The following is a 23,202-nucleotide window of genomic DNA, read 5'->3' on the forward strand; positions in this document are numbered from 1 at the left end:
TCTCTCCCTCTCCTTCCACACCGGCACACGCTCCCTGTCATCGTCCCCCTTTACTGTAACCACTTCCCTTTTACTTTCCCCCATTTGTCCTTCCCCCCAGTCTACGGCCCCTCACCTTTATACTCCTCCAACCTGGTTACGTTGCCTCTCCTTCGCTTTTACTTCCTCTCTTCCCCATCCACCCTCCCCCGATGCGTCATGCTCTATGAGTCGCTAGCTCCCCTCTCTTCTCGCCCGCCCCCCTTTCTTCAAATATTCACCCCTCCCCTTTCTACTCCTGTAACCCTTTACATTGCCTCTACTTCGCTTTTATTTCCTCTCTTCCCAATCCACCCTCCCTTGGTGCGCCAAGCTCTCGAATCGCTGTATCTCTCTTTTCCTTTCGTCCCCTCGCCTTCCTTCAATATCCCTTCAATTTATCTTCGTTTAATATCTCCTCTGATGTATTTGGGAATAAGGGTTTTGTTTCATTTGTTGTGCAATTATATAACAAAAATCTGCAACGGATTTTAATGTTCAGTTAGTGTTTGAATCTGACAGAGCATCATCGATTCTTCGAGTTGATGATTGATGCCATGGATCAGAGAAGTGTAGTTCGATAGAATATCATGCAACGAGCGGCGTCAACCACACGGCGTAGAGGGAGAAATAAATGTCTGAAAACGGAGTGAAGTGAGTGAGTATCGGGTACTACCTATCACTTTCGAGTTGTTCCCCTCCTCCCTGGCGTGTGAAGGTGATACGGCGTTCCGTTCTGCAATGGTTAGCACACTCGGCTTTAACCCATAGATCCCGGGTTCGATTCCCGAGCGGAGTGAAGATTGATGGGCAGTTTCTTTTTCAACTATGCCCCTGTCCACCCTACACTGAATCGGTACCAGGTATCCCAAGAACTTCAGACACAGACCACATGACCTTATAGTTCAACCCAGGAAGATGCAAATAAATACCGCCCGTCACCGTCATCCTGACTTTTGAGGCTTTCGTGGTTTAAGTTAATAACAAGTAATTAAATAGTAGATAAAGAAATATGTAGCAAAGCATAAATATTTAAATCAGGGCGGGATTTGCGCAGTTTACATATGCACGCCATTGTTTCAAAGGACCATGTTTACAGTGTCCGTCATCAGTAGGCAATACCGGTGTGGTGTCATCTGTCATCCCGTATCGTAAGACATCCCATCCTGAACTTCGCATCGTGGAACCCAATCTTCACTATCCCAGAGTAACTAAGTGAAGCATCTAAGTGTAAAAAAAGTACCAAGGAGGACCTAAAAAGCGATGCAAAGCGGAACAGGTCACAAGAAGAAGAAGAGTAATTGTTGATATCCTAGGTATATACATACATACGTCATCATTTGCTTTTATAATAATATAAGTAAACTTAGGTGGGACAGATCCCGACATGCAGTCGATAAAAGACACGGTACCGTGTCGAAATTCATGTATGTATTCAGGATGGGATGTCTCACGATCCTGGGATGTCTCATGACATCACACCGGTGATTTTCAAACTATACCTAGCACGACCCAGTTCAAATTTAAACATTACCTTTGCGACTTTCTTGCAAGCCTCTTGACAAAACTACGAGTTGTGTGCTGTCCACTATCTGGTATTTAGTTAACTATTTGCGAAGAAATTGCCATCCAAACAGTAGTCTATCGCTACCAATTACTAGGTCACTACTCGCACTTTGAGAGCGAGTGTGTTCCATAGTGAATCAGCAAATAACACAGATTACCTCTTTCGTTCGATTGTATCAGGATTTATAGGTGACTTGCGGCTGCCCTGCATCCCTGGGAACAGTGATCTATTTACCCGCTCTTCATTATTTCGCTAACACCTTTCTCTCCCGCCCTCCTCAGGTTCTAGCGCGCCCCGACGTACTGGGCCCCGAGTATCACAAGCAGCTTCGCATGGGCATCCTCGCCGTCATGTTCCTCGTGGCGCTGCTGGGCAACTCCCGGGTCATGTGGACGCTCCGACACAAATGGGAAAACCGGGGACGAATGACCATCCTCAGCTTCAACCTCACCCTGGCCGACTCATTGGTCACTCTCATCACAATACTAGGTGAGTGACACGCCAGACCCCCCCCCCCCCCTCTCTCTCTCTCTCTCTCTCTCTTATTATCATAAGTATATTATTGTTATTAGTAGTTGTTATTGTTACTGTTTCCAATGTTCCGATACATGAAAGTTTGGAGATGTATGAAATGAAAGAAGACATCCTGTATGAAAACATTTTACCTGTAATTGAAAATTCTTTCGTAAAAGTGAACTACAATGACGTAAAATTTGCTGTAACTCTCGTGCATAAGCATCACGTTGAAGATTTATTCGTGTGAAGCTAGTATAGTATACATTCCATTGTTGACATCCATAAAAACAAGTTATTAAACAACTTTGAGCGAGAGATTTGAGGGATTAGATACATAAAATGATAACACGTTTTTTGTAGCCATCGGTGGGTGTCTGAAGCCTTTCAACATATTATTAGGTTATTACTCCAAAGTAATCAAAGGTGACTGACACATAGAAATAACTACATAATTTGAATCAAAATGAGGCGCGAATCGACTAATAAACCAGTTTCCATTAAATGTAGTCTTGAGAATACAAGTTTCAATCTGCCGGTCAGTTCATCGTAAATCATAATGATCGTAAAATGTGGCCGATAAAAAACGATGTTTGAGATGTATACCGCTGATAACTTTACCAACACTATCACTACTAGCAAAAATAACATCAACAGCAGCAGCAACAACAACATAAGCCAATCGCCATCATTCATCATTATCGTTTATCGCCACCGCCGTCAGAATCAGCTACCGCCAACCCGCTTATCCTGCTGCGAGATAGAACAACAAAAACAGGAGAAATAGGTGCCGGTGGTTCAGAGCTGGTTGTGTCAGTGTAAGTGAACAAACATTAACTTGAGACTGATAAACATTTTGATCTGGATGGTTGGGGTGACTGAATAATTTGGAAACAATGGAGAATAGGAAGAAACGAGATAATGATTGATAAACTGGTTGCATAAGAGGTGTGGGAGGAGGATGCTTGTAAAATGTGGTCATAGATTAGTTTCGGGAATGAGGGTTGATGGAAGATTACAGGGCCGTGAAGCCTAGATGGGCAAAAATAGGAAAAATAAAAGGCTTAACTATTGTTGCCACCCTCTCAAGGATCATTGAGAAGTATAAAAATATAATAGTACCACACCTGCGTTTCGTAAATTTGCTCCCACGCACACATAAAACTACGGTTATTACATTCATGGTGTGGGTATATGTCTATTTTATGCAATCTAAAGCTGTAACTGATTTGAATACCTTGTTAGGCTAATCAGTATATTGGTTTGCTCCTTAAATCAGTGGATTTCAACGTTTTAAGACAAGATTTACCGTCGTTTTGATATGTTTTTAATCTAGTATCCGTAACGTATGAAATAGTAGCTAGAAAATAATATACAACACTAAAACATGTCCTTCTGAATAGGCTTTGAAACGAATTCGTGGCTTGATGGGATTTTGAAGGGATGTTCTGACACTGGGAGCTCAGGATATTTTGACGGGGATCTTCTACCCCTCACCTGAGTTTTGATTTGATTCAAAAGTGAAAAACGTGAGATACATATTGGGACCTTCAACACTGAGGCCCCGGGTAATGTTCAAACTAGAGATGTGCCGATACCACGATAGCCGATGCGATACCGATACTCACTTTTCAGCCGATACCGATACTCCGATACTTTTTTTATTACATATCTGTAAGATTATAAAGTATAGAATTACTTATATTTCAAAATTATAAATACATAATGGCATTTAGGAATAACTACAGCTGGATGGTTTTCAAAGTTGATAGTGAAAAAGAAGACAGTCATGAAGTAGATATTGTCTTGGATTACATAATAAATAGGCCAGAAAAGTATCACAGTATCGGGCTTATTTTCACCTTGCCGATACCGATACCACAAATAAAGGTCGATACTGTCGATAACGATACTGATACTATTGGCACATCTCTAGTTCAAACCCCCCTCCTCTATCTCCCCTCAATAAGCCACAACACTGCCAAGCCTAGACAATACAAATAGTAATACTAATATATAGTACACAACATACAATGCAATACTTACCAGGCCACGTGTTTGATAGTGTAGAGCTCTATGTAGTAATTCCTTCACCAACTGATCCCGCGATTGAAAAATAGCCTACTAAATATAAAAACACTGGCACAATAGCACTAGAAGGTTCCATTTTTGCTTTCTGATGGACACCCACGCTACCTCTAAACATCTTACACAGCAATCATTGGGTAACGGGTCATCACGCGATCACACTTAGAATGTTGGAATTTTCTTCAATACGCTGGAAGGTAACACTGAAATCACGGCCCCTCATCGTGTAACGAACCTCAAGACTCTTTCCTTGCAGTAGTCGGGAATGTGAACACTCGAACGTTTGGCTTCTGTTTTCATGGTGACAAAAGAGACTTAAGGCACACAGGATTAGCACTATTTAATTTGAACGCTGCATAAAATTCAAATAACGAACGATTCACTAACACGCGTGACGCCTCCTTCTCACTTCTCAAAGCAACTGAGGACGCTAATGTTGCCAGTCGCCAATTGCTTGTTGCCGGTTATCAGTTGCCAGCAGGGATAGAGTATTTGCATTCGGTATTCGCATTCAAATACATTCGAATACCCTATTTGGGTGTATTCGTATTCGTATTCTAATAATTATTGATAAAAATCAAAGTATTCTCGTTCGTATTGGAAGACAAGGGGAAAGGATTCATATTCTGCAAATAATCTGGCAAATACCTCAACATTTTATCAGAAAATTAATAAACAGCCGTTGTTCCTTAAAACTCTAGCCTCCTGAGCGGACGTGTAATCGCCGTGTATAACACAGGACCAGGTTCATGAGCACATTTTCCTGATACATAACTTCAGAACAGTGCTATACCCAGTTACGTCAAGAAAGTATTTTTTAATATTATTCATGAATGTATTTATGAATACTTTCAAGAAGTATTCGTATTCGTATTCGTATTAAAACTGTTTGTGTACTCGAATTCGTATTCGTGTTTGTTGGAATTTTCCAGTTGCTTGATGCCATTCTCATTTGACAGTTACTTGTTTCCAGTTTTCAATTATCACAGGACCAGATATACCATTTATAAATATACCTAAATAAATATATTAAAATGTACAAGAGGAAATAAATAATTATGCTACTCTCCGTCTTGATCCTGAGACGGAAGCTAATTTTCCAGACACGTTATTACACTTTTAATTAAATTGGTTCCCGCCTCCCATTAAAAATATTCCTTTTCAGACGAAGGTAATATGCTGCTCTCTATCTCCATTCTGTGATTAAAGCTATTTTTCCTGACACACTTCAATGATTTTAATTAAACTGATAGCGCCTTCCATTGAAAATCCTTCCTTCCGTGTTAATCCTCGAAGTCTTTCAACAATAATTATTCATCTCCACCTAATTATTTACTCTTAACACAGCTCTAGAAAATTCAAACAAAAAACATACCAAGCTGTAAAAGAACAAAAGTACCCAATATACATCATTATAAGTTTGGCTAAGGTTATACAATTTTGTATATATAGAGAGAGTGCGTATCTGAATCTATAATCCTTGCCCGCCATACTGCCATCCCGAAACACCTATTACCCATTCGATGCTGTTCACATTTATTCATCCAACGTAAGTAAACAAGTGAGTAAGTACGAGGTGCCATCCACATAAAAACAAAATGCAATGTATAATCTAAAGACTCTTCCTAGGCTACGAGCGGTCGTCCACACATTTTTTTTCTTCCAACATAGCGTACTCTTCTTCGGCAATGATTTATTAGTTTGTTTTGACCAGGAAAGTTGTACCGCAGCTAGAATTGCATATGTTAGAATAAGAAGATGGTAGAAATATGAATAAATGCCTTAGTAACCAGGAATAATAGCATGTTATGTCATATTCCCTTCTAGATTTTGCCCCAACTCACGACATTCTATTTTCTATTTTCTGCCGTCCTCCACACTAATTCTTTCTTCTTTTCCATTTCGCCTCTCTTCTTTCTCCTTTCCTCCACCTGCCCCCCTCCTCTTTTTTTTCTTTTTCTTTTTTTTTAGTTATTTCCTCTTTCCTACATAATTTCCATGCAGTTTTTCCATGCTGCATGGTTCTTTTTCCTTTCCTGCCAGCTTTGGCCGGAGGGATGGGGGGTGGGGAGGAGCCTTCGCCTTTGCTGTCCTTCATCTTCCACCTTTGATTAGATAGTTAGTGTAGCTTGTCACAAACAGCCTCGTAAGGACCAGCAGGTCTGCTGTTGTTTGTTCTTCCTTTGTGTCGTTTGTGTCCTTTGTGTCCTCCCTCTTTCTCCTTCCTTTTCCCTTATCTCCCCGCTCTCTTCTTTTCCTTAAACTGCCCTCCTCCTCCCTCTTTCTCCTGCCTTTTCCCTTTTCTCCCCTTCCCTTTCTTTTCTCCTTTTCCTCAAACTGTCCTCCTCCCCTTCCCTCTTCCTTCTCCTCTCTCTCTCTCTCTCTCTCTCTCTCTCTCTCTCTCTCTCTCTCTCTCTCTCTCTCTCTCTCTCTCTCTCTCTCTCTCTCTCTCTCTCTCTCTCGTGCGTTTTGATGTACTGGGATTAAAGTTGAAGATAGAATATGTCGCACTCCACCCCCTCTTTATCTTTCTACCTGTCTGTCTATCTGTCTATCTATCTACCTATCTATCTATCTATCTATCTAGCCTTCTCTCTCTCTTTTGCCTCCATTTTCCTTTTAACCGAGAGGCTCTTCAGGTCCCCTTCCCTCTTTTTGGCGAAGTCACTCAGTCACGAATCACTGGTTTTCACGGTAGATTGATCAGGTTCAGTTCGGCGAGACGATTCTTCGGTCACTCTTCTCAGTAATGGTTTCCTGACACTATTATCTTGTGCCGGCATTCAAGAGAGGTGTCCTTAGTAAGAATGAGGAGAATGAGGAGGAGAATGAGGAGGAGGAAAAAAGAGAGGCTTGTTATAATCGTGCTAGCGGCAGAGAGCGCTGACAAAGGGACCTGTGAATGCCACTACCTCCAGCAATGTTTTTTATCCTCTTATATCTGGGCCAATCAGAGTGCAAGGAATCAGACGCGCGTGAAGCAAATCAGAACGAGAAAAGGAGAGTAGTAATCCGGGGAAGTTGTTATGTTTGATCTCTTAAAATTAGCCTCGTCACCTGGATCCCTCTTTTGTGACTCCATCCGAGCCGCGTAGAGTAGGAGGAGTCTTAAAGTCGAGGAAAAGAAGTAAACAAGTATAATAAAGGGAGGGAGGATCGCGTTTCTGGGGCGTAATCGATCCTGAAGACATGCGGTGTTGGCTTTCATGACAGACCTTCATCGGGGGAGAAGAAGTTTTCGAGAAGGTCTCCAGGTTTCGCAAGTTGTGAGTAGTTAAGATTTTTATCGTAAGAAGAAGCATTTCCCTCAGTTTTCCTTTATTTTTCTCGCCGTATCTACCTAACTTATTCATCTGTCTGTCAATCTTTCAATCTATCTATCTATTCATCTGTTTATCTCACTTACACGTTCTCTTAGCATTCAAGTTGTCGCCTTTATTTCTCCATTTTCTTCTGTCTCACTCACTCACTAGATCTATCTGTATCTATCTATATATCTATCTCTTCATCGGTATCTCACCGCCAAATTCTCTCATCATCAAAGTCGTCTCCTTTATTACCATTCCATCGACCATTAGGACATTGCTCTCAAGTTATCGCCATTTTTCAGCTCGTAACACTGTCGTCTGCGCCATCAGGTCAGAATCCCTCCCTGGCAGGACTCCCGCGGGGCTCTTCGCCACACCTGATATCGAACGAGTGTCCCAACGATGACGCTGCACCACGTTTCTCGCCTCGTTTGTGCAATGTCGTTGAAGAGTTTTCCCCGGACGCCCCCGCAGATAACCCTGAAGGCATTTGGGCCACACTTACCCTATTATTGGATCAAGGTTGTTATAAGTGCAATTTGCTTCCTATCAGTTTCCAAAGCGGGGTCAGAAAAGTTTCCTGGAAGCAATTTGTGTGTCCATGAAATAGAATTGGGGGTTCGTTGCCTCTGCACGGTCAGAAGCGATGCATAAATTCACTTGCACCCTCGCTTTCATTTGCTTTTTCACTTTCTTGTTATTCTGATATTTACGCAAGCGGCTAACGAGTTTAATAATAAACACCAATTAGACTTGCAAATAAATAGATGCCCACCCAAGCTTTCCGGGAAGCAAAAAGATGAAAATTCATGTGACTGAAAAAGTTTGTTGGTCTCTTTTCCTCTTTCCGAAAACTACTGTCAAGCAATATCAATAACTTCCATAACACTTCATGGGCAGACTAACTGTTTCTGCGCCATAAATCATTGTGAAGGATATGGTAGCTGGGTTGAACCTCCGAGCAATTTCAATTTCCCTAGAACACTACCCACAAAAATACTTTCGTTGGATGCAAACAAAGAAAACGACTGCGCTTCAGGTTACTGTTGCCCGAGGAGAGGCTTTTTTCAAGGATATATATAAAAATTTCCTCGAGATTTATAGCCGCACCAGCGCCTGCCGTCTTTCTCTGCAGCGGGGCAAGTGATCTCATTCATCAGGACGCCACGCCTTCCTCGCCTGCTGCTCCCGGCGAACGCGAAGAAAAATTGAGGCGGCTTAAAAAGAATTCAATTTACAGCAAGATTCACGCGTGGCGGCACATTTCATAACAAAATGTGAGGCAATACAGCTTGGCGGGGGCGTTACGGTGACTTGGTGGCGCCCTCGCTCTCGTATACACAAATAAAAGGATTGAAAGTACATACCGTTATTCATGTATTTGATAGAAACTAGATGCGTGGTGATTAAATAAATGAAGAAAAAAAAGTATTATGTCACAACGGCTTTACAGATCACGTGGTTAGTGCGTAATGACGAAAGCTTATCTGCATCATATCGTTACCTTTATAAAGAAGCTATGTAATTTTTTTCAACTATTCCGGAAATCGAAAAAAACCAAAACATTCTGATTCGGCTTATGCTTTAGGCAGAAAAGTTATGGCAAATTTTAAACGCTCACACCCTAAATATACTGACAAAGACAACTATACCACAAGGAGCGTCACATAATAAATAAAATAAAGATAAAAAAGTGAAATAGCCAAAATTCCGGAAAGCGTCCTCGGGCAAATGGTTTACGAAAGTGCCGATATCCGTTTCCAGACTCTGCTGCTTCAGTGTGATTGCTTCCCTCCACACCATCCCATTGACCCTCGCCATCGTATAGTGACTCCCTCCCTCCGCGCCTCATCACTGCCCCAACCATTCCTTGCCCTAAGCACCCTCTGTTCCATTGGTGTCCATTAACCTTCCTACCTCTACCGACCTCTTCCTCCCTGGCCGCTGTCATCTCCAATTCGGCAGACGTCACTTTACTTCGGTCCACCTCCTCGCCATCAGGCTCTCCCTTCCCTGCAATTTTCTCTGATCGTTGTCCTTCACTCTTTTCTTTCGTTATATTACAGTATCTGAGTTGGAGTTCAATGTTTGAGGATATAGTTATAGCATTAAGGTCTTATTTTCTTATTTGCTTGTTGGTATTGTATGTATTATCCTATTTCTGTAGATTTATCCCTTGCTTTCCGTTCGTTTCTCTTGGGGTCAGGTTTTGCAATGTATTTTTAAGTATTACTGGAGGTCGTAGGTAAGGTTAACATGCACAATTATAGAGTAGAGATGTTTTGGTAGATTTATTTTGTTTATAAGTATTTCCTTCTCTTCCTTTCCTCGCTCTTTTCTTCTTATATTTCATATTTTCTTGTATTAAATTCCCTTCCCTTCGCTTCGTCCATTCTGTTTATACATCTTTCCTTCTCTTCTCTTCCTTGCTCTTTGCTTATTTTATTTTCTATTTTATTACATATATTCCCTTTCCATCCCTTCCCTTTTTTTCCCCTTTCTTTCCTTTCCTTTTCTGCTCTTCCTTTCCCTTCTCTTCCCTTCCCTTTTCTTCCCCTGTCTTTCCTTTCCTTTCCTTTCCTTTCCTATCCTTTCCTTTCCTTTCCTTTCCTTTCCTTTCCTTTCCTATCCTTTCCTTTCCTTTCCTTCCCCTTCCCTTCACTTCTCTTCCCTTCCTTTACATTCCTCCTCTCCTCTTCCCTTACGTCGTTATCAGTAGAGACTTTTACCATTTGAGAATTCATTAAGATGCAAGGCGATTAAATGGAGTGCACACGCAGCAAACGAGGGTATTACACATGCACTGATCGGTAATCGCTATTCATACTCTCAGCTAAGGACGCATCTAGGGGTCGTCGTCGAAAGGTTGCGTATTAAGTGAAATATCAATGAAATCTAGAGGGAAATACCGCTTTCATGCATACTAGCCATGAAACACAAGGCTGCCATCGTCATGAAAAGAATAGGATTACGTTAGACACATATATATCTTCAGCATTAAAAGTTAGAGCGGCAATATATTTTCCTGATAGCAGCCTGAGTGGTGTCCTTTGCCACGCCCTCCGGCTACGTCACGGAGAATGGACGGCAGCGATAACAGGGAAAAGTTTATTCTGTCGCCTGGAAAGTCAACATATAAATGCCTACGGTGATGGATGTGTGAAATCGTCCAATTACGGGGAATGAAAACGCAACAAAGTCCAATATGAGTCTAATTGCACGTTCGTTAGTATAAAGTGGCTATGTCTATGTATACCGTTAAGAAGTGTTCCAGGAAGCATGTAAAGAGGGTCAGCTCGTCACCTCATTATCAGAAGAAGATAGAATATAAGAGATGAATCTGGTGAATATTCAAGGAACTCTGTATTCCCGGATATATTGTGGCATAAACACACGAAGATTGTAATTTTAAAATGTCTTATTTGTTGATATGATTTATGTTACGATTTTGTATGTTTTCCTATTGTTAGAGCTGCTGCTAAAAGAATAATGTGGTTTGCTTGAATTTGCCTTAACAGAGGGAGTGAGAGTTAATGGAGAATAAACTGTGCTAGACAAATTATGCATCAGATAAAACAGGCATTGAGTCGAGAAAGAAACTACGGCTAGGCTACTGCATACGACAGGCCGTTTATTTAATTTTGAACTGCTAATAACCGGACAAGAATTTCAATCCGTTATAATACGAATGCTGTAATGTTATGTATTTATTTTTTTACAGTAGAGGAAGCAGCTCAAGGGCAGAGTAAAGATCAAACAAAAAAGCACGCTGACTGGTTTCTTTCTTTCTTTTTTTATATAAACCTTTCCTTTTCATATCGATACTGTATATTGTATAATTACATAATGCAGTTCCCACTACTTTCATGTGCTAGAAAATTTACAATTGTTTTGATTAGATTCAGTATCGTACTCATTTTCTTTTTTATAATACCAATTAGCTACACTACAATTTTAATTATTAAGATTTACAACCCGGTTAAAATGATAACAACGAAAGCTAATATCTGACTTCTGCTGATTGATAGTGCGGAAATAATAATAACAGAATCAAACTATTATTTCCCGAACCTTGGCGTCAGCAGTATGTCGCGGGGAAGTGTTTTGAGCCCTGGAAGCTGAGCCGAGGAGCGGAAATGAACATCGCAGAGACGCACCTCAAACCGATGCCACGAGGGTTATAAAAAGCCTCTCTCTCTCTCTCTCTCTCTCTCTCTCTCTCTCTCTCATAAACATAACTCAGTAAGAATAATGGATAACGTAAATTCAGTGATTATCTCCTTACCCTTCCGGACAGTCATCCCTTTTCCCAAACTCTCTCTCTCTCTCTCTCTCTCTCTCATTTACTGCTATGATAATCACTAACTACAATTTTTTTTTCTTCCGCTTTGTCACAACCTCGCATTTCGGCAAGTCTTTCATCACTAACTGAATCAACTTTTCAAATGGAGATAAATATAAATAACTTCTTTCATCACAGAGATAAAGAAGAATACAGATAATTGCCAGAAACCAGTCGGCCTGCACATGACACCTCCCGAGAACAACATATTATAGCAATTTACCTTTTGTCCTTCCCATCCATATATATATCTCGTCTCCATTTAAAAGTTAATCGTAGTTTCATGAGATAAACGTCAGCACATACTCTTCCAATTAGCCATTACCCTATTTGTAGCTATGGTCTTTCCTACCTCCTTCATGGATCTGAAGTTCTATTCATATTTCTCTCATTTCGAAGGTATAAATGCTCTCTCAACAGCCCATTTGTTAGTGGCTTTAACTCTTTGGATATAATTATTTCTAAGAAGTCACCACGCGTCTCACGTCTTTCCTGGTAACGCAAATCAGGTTTATTCAATCTTGCTCTGAATGGGAAGTTTGTTATCTCTCGGGCCATTAGTCACCTTGCACCTTTTTCCTGACGGGTAGAGGGTGTTAAGGAGAGAACTAAGTCACGCACAAAAAAGACATATGTGTTAGTGAGGTGAGTGCGTGAGGAGGAGGCCATGTAAGTATATTAAAGGTCGTTCATAAATTTAAGGAAAAACGTGGAAGATCGTCATGGGTCATTTGTCACCTTACTCCCCCTCTCTGACGGGGAATAAGATGTTGAGGAGAGAAGTAATTCACGAATAAAAGGACATTCTGTGTTAGTGAGGCGAGTGCGTGAGGAGAATGCCACGTAAATATATTAAAGTTTCATTCATAAATTTGAAGAAAAAAAAAGGAAGGACGCACACCCTCCTTTACACGCATACGGTGAGTCGCTGGCATGCAGAGAGGAATTTAAATTATAATATATTTGATGCATGAGAAGGAAAAGGTTATAACAGCCGGACGAAGTGAGACAGGAAAACTCCCTCTTCTACGTACATGAATAGCCTTGTCCAATATATAAAGATGGAAATATGATGTACATTTGTGACATCTCTCAATCTAAATATAACGAAAATGAACAGCGGCACACACACACAAAAAAAAAAATGACACAATCTTCTCCTCTATCTCCTTCTATCTATCCCTCATCTCTCTCATTTTATCTATTTTCGTCTTCTATTAGCACTAAGTAACAAAATAACAGTAGCACACACACATACAAAAATAAATATGATGAAAATAAATAGATAGATAAGGAAATAAATGAAAAAAAGTAAAATAACAAAGCTCTTTCTTTCTGCTATCTATTCATATATATCTCTTTTTGTCTTCTATTAGCACTCTAGTTCTTGACATGTCCCAGTATAGTGAAAGGAAATAAATGAACAAATAAATACAAAATAATATATATCTTCCTCTCTTCATTTCTCTACCCACCTCTCAATCAGTCTGTTTTTGTCTTCTGTTAGCACTGTAACACTTGGTCTTGGTCTGTACCGTAAAAGTAAAGTGTCTCCCCTCGTGTCCCGTTACAAAGCGAGACTGAAAGAGAGACGGAGCCACACGATATACGGATCAAGTGAAGCTTTTCCAGTAACTCTTTTGTCCCCAATATCCCTCAAAAAATTTCGAGGGTCCAGTTCTTTTTGAGGATTTTTCATTTTCCGCCGCTCTTTTTTACGACAATGTGAGTCTTTCAATATGGAGTTTGGACGATGCCTTTGTGTGATTTGCAGAGAGGAGCACCGCGCCGAAGATATCCAAAGAGTTTTAATAAGGCAGAAATATTATTCCATTCACCCGTCTCTCTCTCTCTCTCTCTCTCTCTCTCTCTCTCTCTCTCTCTCTCTCTCTCTCTCTCCTCTTCTTCTGTCTTCTTTTGTCTTGTCTTGTCTTGTCATCTTGTCTTCTCTCTCTCTCTCTCTCTCTCTCTCTCTCTCTCTCTCTCTCTCTCTCTCTCTCTCTCTCTCTCTCTCTCTCTCTCTCTCTCTCTCTCTCTCTCTCTCTCTCTCGAAAATAATGAGTCCTGCGAAGTTGTCACTCTTATTTCCGGGTGTGTGTATCACCTCCCCCCTCCCTTCCCATCTCCTTGCGATTCATACCATGTTTATCATTATCATTGCTATCATTTTCACTATTCCAGCTCTCTTCGTCGTATTCTTCCTGATTTTGGTTTCGATTTCAGGTCGGAACTGCGTATTACATTTTCTTTTCCGTGATTTATTTTGTGTATCTAAACGAGGCTACATTTTGCCGGTCAATGTGAGTGAAGTGTGAGTGAGAGAGGCAGAAGAAGGCGGTATGTTGTTTAGCCTAATATCTGGCGGGGGATGAGAGTCAAAGGCAAACAGGAGGAGGCGAAGTGATGCATGAGGGGGATGAAGACGATGGGACTTGAGATAAGACAGATACGAGGAAGCGGGAAGTTCCCTAGACGACGCTTCATGTGTTTGGTTAATATGAGTGGAGTGTAGGACAAACATGGGGAGGGGAACTATTGCAGGCTGGTATTCTCAGACGCTCCGGCCTCTCACATCAACTATATCCAAAGGCCGAAAAGGAGATAAATCAGGTTTCCATGAGATATTTTTATTTATTTTCACGGTACAGAAGAAGGGTCGAACTACCACCAGGGTCATAAAAGTACCCCTGAAAGTGCCCAAAACTCCTACGAAATCCTTATTAATTTCCAAAGGCCGATAAGGAGATAAATCTGGTTTCTATGAGATTTCTTTTATTTTCACGGTACAGAATAAGGGTCGAACTACCACCAGGGTCATAAAAGTACCCCTTAAAATGTCCAAAACTCCTACGAAATCCTTATCAAATGTGTGTGCTTTGGGACCAAAATGTTTAAGAATATGTCCCTTACTTTCGTCTCCACTCAGGCCAGCTGCTGTGGGAGGTCTTGGACATGCACTGGTACCTGTCCAACGGTGCCTGCAAGGTCTTCAAAGTGGCCTCGACCTTCGCCATCACTTCCAGTAACTACATGTTGGTGGCTATCGCTATCGACCGACACGAGGCGGTGGTGCGGCCCCTCAACCCGTTCATCAGCGCCAAGAACCTGGTGCTGGCGGCCTGGGCGGTCAGCCTCCTCCCGTCCCTGCCCAACCTCTTCATCTTCCTGAGGTAAGTAAGACGCCGGACTCGTTTTATCATTTGGGGGTAACGTAGATAAAGGTTTGGTGATTCAGCGATGCGGGTTGGGTTAGATTTAGAGATGCAGGTTGAGTTAGATAGGTCCATATTCTTACACGTATCGGGCCCCCAGTACGACTATTTTCCAAGGCCACAGAAAAGATTAACCGGGTTTTCATGGGTAATTTTCCAGTTCAGTGGTTTTTTTATATCATTCTCGTAACACGGATTCAAAGGCCACACGTCTTAGTAGCCAATCCTCCTCACAGCCTTTTGGGTCACACGATTAAGTAAATGCAGAGGTCGTGTAGAACTCTCACTGGGGTCACAAAACAGTCCATGAAAAGCCCAGGAACTTCTACGAGAGGCTTTTCAAACTGACGAATAGAGGCGCCGAGACGTTTAAAAATCCGGTCTATAAATTCCCTCATTCCCCTTCACCTTCAGAGGGCAGTTAACGTTTTATTGCGTAACGCAGCGAGCATTCGAGATGCATTTTAGTGTTTTTTTTTATATCATTCTCGTAACACGGATTCAAAGGCCACACGTCTTAGTAGCCAATCCTCCTCACAGCCTTTTGGGTCACACGACTAAGTAAACGCTCAGACACACCTAAGCTAAGAGCACAACATCCATCGTCATTCCTCCTGCATGGGCTGAGCGGCTATGTAAATCTACCTGGAGTCTTTCAAGAGGCCGTGTGTGTGTAAAGGGTTGAGCTAAGCCTTCGCCGTCCCCCCCGCGTCACGCCTAGGCTTTTTAGATCATCCGTGCGTTAGGGTAATGTAGGCGTCCCTTCTTTCCTCCCTCCACATTATTGCCTCTACATTATAATATGATTACGTGAGCCCGTTCAGGTATGATTCCTTAAAATTCCTAAGCATGACTTCAGCTTCAGTATGAAAAAAAATCATTCCTCTCTGTTATGGTGGTGGTATAAGATCGCCCTCTGAGTAGGGAGGTTGTGGATCTGAGGTCACTTGACGGTCCATAGGAGTTAGTGGCCTAAATGAATGATCTTACGAATATCCTCCCTCTTTTTTTTTCGTACATTTACCAATATCAGATTTTTTTTCCTTACAATTTGTGTGCGCTGTTGTTATTCCTTGGCGTACATTTCTCCAGGTTTGATCAAATCGCTCGCACTAAATTTATGTTGATTTACACAAGTTAGCTTTCGCATAATTATAAACACCACTGTGGCGTAGTTACTAGCACACCTACCTACGAATCCGCGAGCCGGGTTCGATCCCACACTGAGACACTCGGCGCTCCCCCTCCCACCCCCCTCCCCCAGCTGATCGTCTGTCCTTCTGGTTGGTCGATAAGTGGGTAGATCTGGGAAGGCAACCTTTGAGAAACAAGATGTCACACTTGGTCTGTGTTCCGGGGTTGTAGGTTCTTACCCACCACAGGCTCATGGGACAAAGAGAAAGAGATTATCACCAAGGCAACCCACAGCAGAGCGAAAGTCCCAGCCCTGCTTCATATAATCGCGCTCAATACTATTCTATCAAAACGACAACGATTTTTATGAATAATGCAATCCTCGGAGAAGTGACTTCTATAAGAGTGGAATTTCAAAGATAAGGTGCATCATAACTTATAATGTTCGGAAGCATTTCTCTGGCGCCGACTTGAAAAGGAACATTTCTGGAACTGGAATCCATTTATCAAGTCTTCTTTTTTCCATCTCTCGCAAACTTCTGCCGTTCAGCTCGAGCCTTTTCCAGCCCTTCAGTTGGTTTAGTGCCCACTAACTTTCTTACACACATTTATTTGCCGGGGTCATAACCTCTCATTCTTTTATCTCTTCTTTTTCCTTCCTGCAAATAACTTTATCTTCACTCGCGTATTTCTCGTCCTGATTTTTCTTTCGTTCACATCTTACCTGGAACACATTTTCAGTTTTCTGTTTATTTTCGGTCACTTTCGCCCCGGGGGTTGTTATGTTTTCTCTGCGTGGGCCTCCGGAGTTCATACATGCAATTTTCTTATTATTTCTATTTTTATTTGATGGACGAAAGAAACCGAGAGAGCGAGAGAGAAAGAGAAACGCACACGCACACACGGACACACACTCTCCTCCTTGCTCCTCCAACACAAGGTAATAAAGACTAGCCGCAGAATCACCTGGGTCATTGATCACCTGTTGTTAAGCGGTCGCCAGGTGAAGGTCGCTATCATTCCCAAAGCTCTTCACTAATCCTTTCACGGCACGAGGATCCGATGCTTCTCCGCTTTATTGCTTCCCTGACATCCTCTTCCTCTTCACCTCTACTCTACCCTTCCAGCTCTTCATCCCTCTCCTCCCTTCCTACACGTTCTGATCCTCTTCACATCGCTCTCCTTCTCCCCTTGGCCTTTCTAGCCACCTAATTTGTTACACCACCTGTCACTTTTTTTTTTCTTTACAGCAGAGGAGTCAGTTCAAGGGCACAAAAAAAGGAAACAAATGTGAAAAAAAGCCCGCTACTCACTGCTCCGAAAAAGTTAGAGGAGTGGCCGAAAGTTAGGTCAATTTCTGGAGGAGAGGTGTTTACAAGTGATATGAGACAATAGTTGTAATGAGATTGATGGAATGGTGACGAGACCCTTAGAATTGCAATTATATGTGATAAATAAATGAATTACTAACAAGGAAAGATTGGAATGGATTAAATAAAGGATAGAAGAAGGTAAAATACGAATAAATAACAAAAAAGAAGAAAAAATTAGGTAATATAGATCAAACCAAAGCAAACCATTGAGATAGGTAATAGCCTTTGAGCCTGTGATAGTGAAAAGGATGTAACTAAAAGGACTCCAGAAAATGCCATAACACGTATTGACAAGCTTGGTGGCAGAGACGAACAGCTTTTTCTCCACCAATTCGTTCTTTAAGCGAAACCAAAAGAAAAAGTAACGAAGAGTGGTCTGATAGTGAAGCTGAATGGCTCTTCGTTTGAATGACCGTAGTCTCAGTTTGTTCTATTTTCGTTTCGTCTGGCATGTTTTCTCTTCTTAGTATTCCATAGCCTGAAGCCATGCATGACGCAGCCTTTCCCCACTCACGCCACAATGGAGAGACATGTTTGCCGGTGCCGAAGGATGCCGAGGCTCACCAGAATAGACCACTGAAAGTCGGTTTGCGCGTCTCCTCGAGAAAAGCTGTTTCCGTTTTCCGCCCACAACGTCGCCTTTCTTGAGGAGCGGCGGGACAGTCATGCGAAGGGAAAGTATAAACAAGTAAATATTCAGAGCTCAGCGACTTGGTATACAGGAACATAGTGCGGTCTTTAAGGAAAAAATGTAATATCCAAACTATCTGCTGTCCTACTATCTACTGCCCCATACTATCCTGTCTTACTATCCTATCTACTATCCTAAGTCATCTACATCAGGGAGATTTCACTAAGCCATCGATTCATAACAAAAAAGTATGAATGCAGCATGACCATATCGTACACACTCCATGGAAAGACCGAAAGGGAAAAAGAAACAATGGTGCATTACGCCTTATCAAAGCCATAAAAAAAAAAATAATAATATAGAAACGCACACACACACACACACACACACACACACACACACACACACACACACACACACACACACACACACACACACACACACACACACACACACACACACACACACACACACACACACACACACACACACACACACACACACACACACACACACACACACACACACACACACACACACACACACACACACACACACACACACACACACACACACACACACTCAAATTTAATAAACAAAATTCTTATGTCAACTACATTGATAAGAGTTGGGCAAAAATATTCAGTCCGAGTGTATTTGATTACAGGCTAACTTTTATTTATCGACGAAACAATATTACACAGGATATTTACAATTTTTTTTTTTTTAGAATGTCTCCCTCAAAGGTCAGTAAAGTGGCTTCATTTTATCCAATATATGCAATTTTCCTTCCGATATCGTCGGGGGACCGCATCAGAAAGCAACAAAAACTTAATAGCCAATATCTTGTGGTGGTCGACTTTGAAAAAACACACAAGAAAAGTATATTTCAACAATCATTTATGCAAGCAGCGGATGATGATGATGATAATAATAATAATAATAATAATAATAATAATAATAATAATAATAATAATAATAATAATAATAATAATAAATAAATAAATAACAGCAATAAAACGAAGATAAACAAATAGACAAAAAAACAGTAGTAATAAACGAAGATAAACACGAAGAAAACAAAACAGAAAACAAAACAAGGAAAAAGAAGAAAAAAAAACATTATAACCCAAGACAGATTTTCACTGGCCCGAAATCACCTAAAATTTTCCCAACGAGCGTCCTGCCTTCTTCTCTGCGGCGGCAATCATTTTCACGGAAGCGCGTTCGCCGCCGGTAAACTAACGTGCCGGGAGGGAGGTCGTAGCGCCTTTACCCGTAACTCCGTCCGGCGCTGCGGCTCAAGGAACGAGACGGCAGACCTTCTTTGTGAGCCTTGCCAATCCCAGAAGGTTAGCCGAGCGGGGAATACACTCTACTTCCTGATGCTTCTGGCTCGTATGTGGTGGTGGGGAGGGAGGAGGTTGTGTGCAAGGATGAGAGACAAATCCTTGGTTGTGTGTATGTGTGTGTGTTGGGGGGTAGGGGAAGTTTTTTGTGTGTGTTTGCGTTGTTTTCCTTGTGTTTTCTTCCTCTTTTTTTTTTTTTTGGGGGGGGGGGTCATGTGTGTTTTGTGTTTTTTTTTTTTCATCTTTTGTATGTGTGTTTTCTTTCATGTGTTATTTGTTTGTTTTTTTGTTTTCTTTTGTGTGTGTGTGTGTGTGTGTGTGTGTGTGTGTGTGTGTGTGTGTGTGTGTGTGTGTGCGTGTGTGTATGTGCGCGTGTTTGTTTCCCCCAGGTGGTAGCAAAGCTCTTGATCTTGCTGCATAAAAGGGAGGCAGCGAGCACAACACGGGGAATTTATGGCATCCTTGTGGAGGGCTGAATTTGTCGGGCCATTTTCTCCGACTAATATTGAATGGAGGTTTATTTTTAGGTCTGCGTAAAGAGAGGACGAGAGTTAGCCTCTGCACGCATGAGGTTCCCCCCACCCCCCCAAACACACACACACTGCAATATATTATGGAAATCTAATGTGTTTGTGGATGTTTTTTGGGGCCCGGGAATTACAGGCAGGTGAATTTATTTTGGTTATGTTTTCAGAGAGTTAGTGAATGCGTGAAAGTTATATACTTCCCTCTACGCATTCTCATATATCAAAGGTGGGGCCGTAGACTTGCAGATCATTTATTTTGGTTATGTATTCAAAGAGTCAGTGAATGCGTGAAAGTTATATACTTCCCTCTACGTATTCTCATATATCAAAGGTGGGGCCGTAGACTTGCAGATCATTTATTTTGGTTATGTATTCAGGGAGTCCATAAACAGATAAAAGCTACGTAAACTTTCTCTTTCACATCCTCTCGTATATCCAAGGCCGAGGGTGGATACGTAGACTTGCCCAGATAAGTGTCAGTTTATAATTTACGAGCGTCAGTCTTATTTTTTAGTAGGAGTTGAGTAATTCCCTTGCTTGGTGAGTAAAAGTTCATGATTTACGACCGTTAAGTCTTCATTCTTTGTAGTAAGAGTGGAGTAATTTCCTTGTCTGGTGAGTAAAAGTTCATGATTTACGACCGTTAAGTCTTCATTCTTTGTAGTAAGAGTGGAGTAATTTCCTTGTCTGCTGAGTAAAGATCCTGGCAGGCAGCGGTACCTCACTAACATTTATGAACATTTATGAACACGCCCTTCCTCTCCTTCCTAAATAACTCTCCTCCAGATTAGAATCTCATTTGTGCGATCTCTCTTACTTTTATCTTAGAGTAGCATTCATTAACTGCGTATCATAGCTATGTATAAGGAAACCCAGGACATTTTGTGAACCTTCCACGAGCAAAGTTTATTTCTGAAGACCTGAAACAACCCTCTTAAATCCTCTTGCCGATTTAGTGTTTCAAGACTCCCTGAAAGTGTAATCTCCTAGCCATAAGTAGGAAAGAGCGAGCATTTAAAAGTTACGCAGCAATAACCAAGGAGTAACAAAATGAGAGCGCGGAAAAGAGACAATATTGGACTAGACTCTTATAAGGGTCGTATCATAAGACATTCCGTCGCCCAAGAACATATATATATGACAAGGCTTTCGTAGTTGTATGCATTTCCAGGAGTAATTTTATCCCATGCAGACGCCCTGGCGGAATTATGTCATTGTCCTTCTTCTATAATAACAAATCGCGGTCTGAAACTAAAGAAACAGTAATTAGAACGGTTCATATAAACATTCTTTGACCTATAGAAATAGTTGATGTGAGAAGCGAAAGTGTCTTATAATACCAACCTTATGAGCGTGAACGTGGGCGGCCGTCCTTCCCACTGACGGCGAAAATAGACGAGAGTTTAAACACATCAAAGTTTTAAGACCGTATATTTTATCCCATGCAGACGCCCTAAGCAAGAATTATGTCATTGTCCTCGCACTTTCTATAACAACAAATCGCGGTCTGAATGGGAACAGAAGCAGTAATAACATACGGTTCATATTTTTAAACATTTCTTCGCCCAAGCTCACATAATTTGACAAGGCTTTCGTAGGAGTTTTTAGATCGGAAAAGAGACAATATTGGACTAGATTTTTATTAGTGTGAACGTTGGCGGCCGTCCTTCCCACTGAGGGTGAAAATAGACGAGAATTTAAAAACATCGGAGTTTTATGACCGTATATTTTATCCAATGCAGACGCCCTAAGCAAGAATTATGTCATTGTCCTCGTACTTTTTATAACAACAAATCGCGGCCTGAATGGGAACAGAAGCAGTTATAACATACGGTTCATATTCTTAAACATTTCGGCGGCCAAGCTCACAATTTTGACAAGGCGTTCGTAGAAGTTTTTAGATCGGAAAAGAGACAAAATTGGACTAGAAGTTTATAAATGTGAACGTTGGTGGCCCTTTTTCCTGCTGAGAGTGTAACAGACTAGGGTTTAATGAATTGCTTTGGAGGTTTAAGACCGTATATATTATCCCAAGCAGACGTCGAAGGTAAGGAGTCTGGCATATCTTCGTACACTCCATAGTCTATACCAACACATCGCGGACTGATTATCTTATTTTTCCTGCTCCTTCCTCTGTTACTTTCATCTTCGAGCAACAATCATTAATTACGTATCATGGTTGTAAAAAAAAAGGACAGGAAATTTTGCGAGCCTTTCAATAACAAGGCTAATTTCTGAAGACCTGCAGCAACACTCAAAAAACTCTTGCCGATCTTGTGCTGCCTAAAGCGCCTGTAGGCTCTCTTGAGGGGCCTTCTGAACGACCCAAGTCCGATGCAGGCGAATTTTATTTATAATGGCTGCCGGGATGTATGGTAACAGAAGTAGTGATGATAACGTTTAATCCTCGCCATTTACTTCAACAACTTCACCATTTTTTGTTACTCCTCTTTTATATTTCCATCAAAGACGTTGATTTACTTACGGCATGGTAAAAGGGACAAAAGGAGGACGGGGCGGGCCAAAGATGAGATTAGGGCAGCCATGTTACTGAGGGACAAGATCGATTTTTTTTCCGGGCGAGGCAACAGACTCGTCCACTATTCTTCGGTCTTAGTGCGCTTTATACTCCTTATTTTAGTGATACTGAGGGTCACGTACTCCGCAGTTTTATCTTTCAGTATTTATCCACTCTCCTCACACACACACACACACACACACACACACACACACACGCACGCACGCACGCACGCACGCACGCACGCACGCACACACACACACACACACACACACACACACACACACACACACACACACACACACACACACACACATATAAGTCCCGTCGTTACTCCTCCCGTAATATAATACTCTTCCATTGTTTTATCCCCTCCTGGAAAAGATAAACGTCTCTAGAGGGACGCGTGTCCTCAGTGCTCATTTCCATTGCATAACCTCTTAAGCCTGTGGTAGGAAAAACCCATCACCTCGGGACGCAGGGCCTTGGTGGGTAGTTGGAGACTAATCACTTGAGTAAACCTGTGCAAGGAATACATAGGAATACATAGGAAGAACAGACACCAGAAGACCTATCGGTCTATGGCGAGGGTGTCTGTTTACTACCGCTACTACTAGTAATC

At 41.6% G+C, this 23,202-nt stretch overlaps 1 protein-coding gene across 2 annotated transcripts in view; it reads left to right on the top strand.

Annotated features, from left to right (window-relative positions):
• LOC126996578 (cardioacceleratory peptide receptor-like) overlaps positions 1–23,202 on the top strand; it is a 51,303-nt gene that overhangs the window by 12,771 nt on the left and 15,330 nt on the right. For both annotated transcript variants that reach the window (XM_050857173.1, XM_050857174.1), the window contains exons 3-4: positions 1,867–2,074; positions 14,763–15,006. In XM_050857173.1, the coding sequence (XP_050713130.1) occupies positions 1,867–2,074; positions 14,763–15,006 (452 nt within the window). The remainder of the gene's footprint in view (positions 1–1,866; positions 2,075–14,762; positions 15,007–23,202) is intronic.

The sequence above is a fragment of the Eriocheir sinensis genome, chromosome 10 (genome assembly GCF_024679095.1).
Source record: "Eriocheir sinensis breed Jianghai 21 chromosome 10, ASM2467909v1, whole genome shotgun sequence".
Lineage (NCBI taxonomy): Eukaryota > Metazoa > Arthropoda > Malacostraca > Decapoda > Varunidae > Eriocheir > Eriocheir sinensis.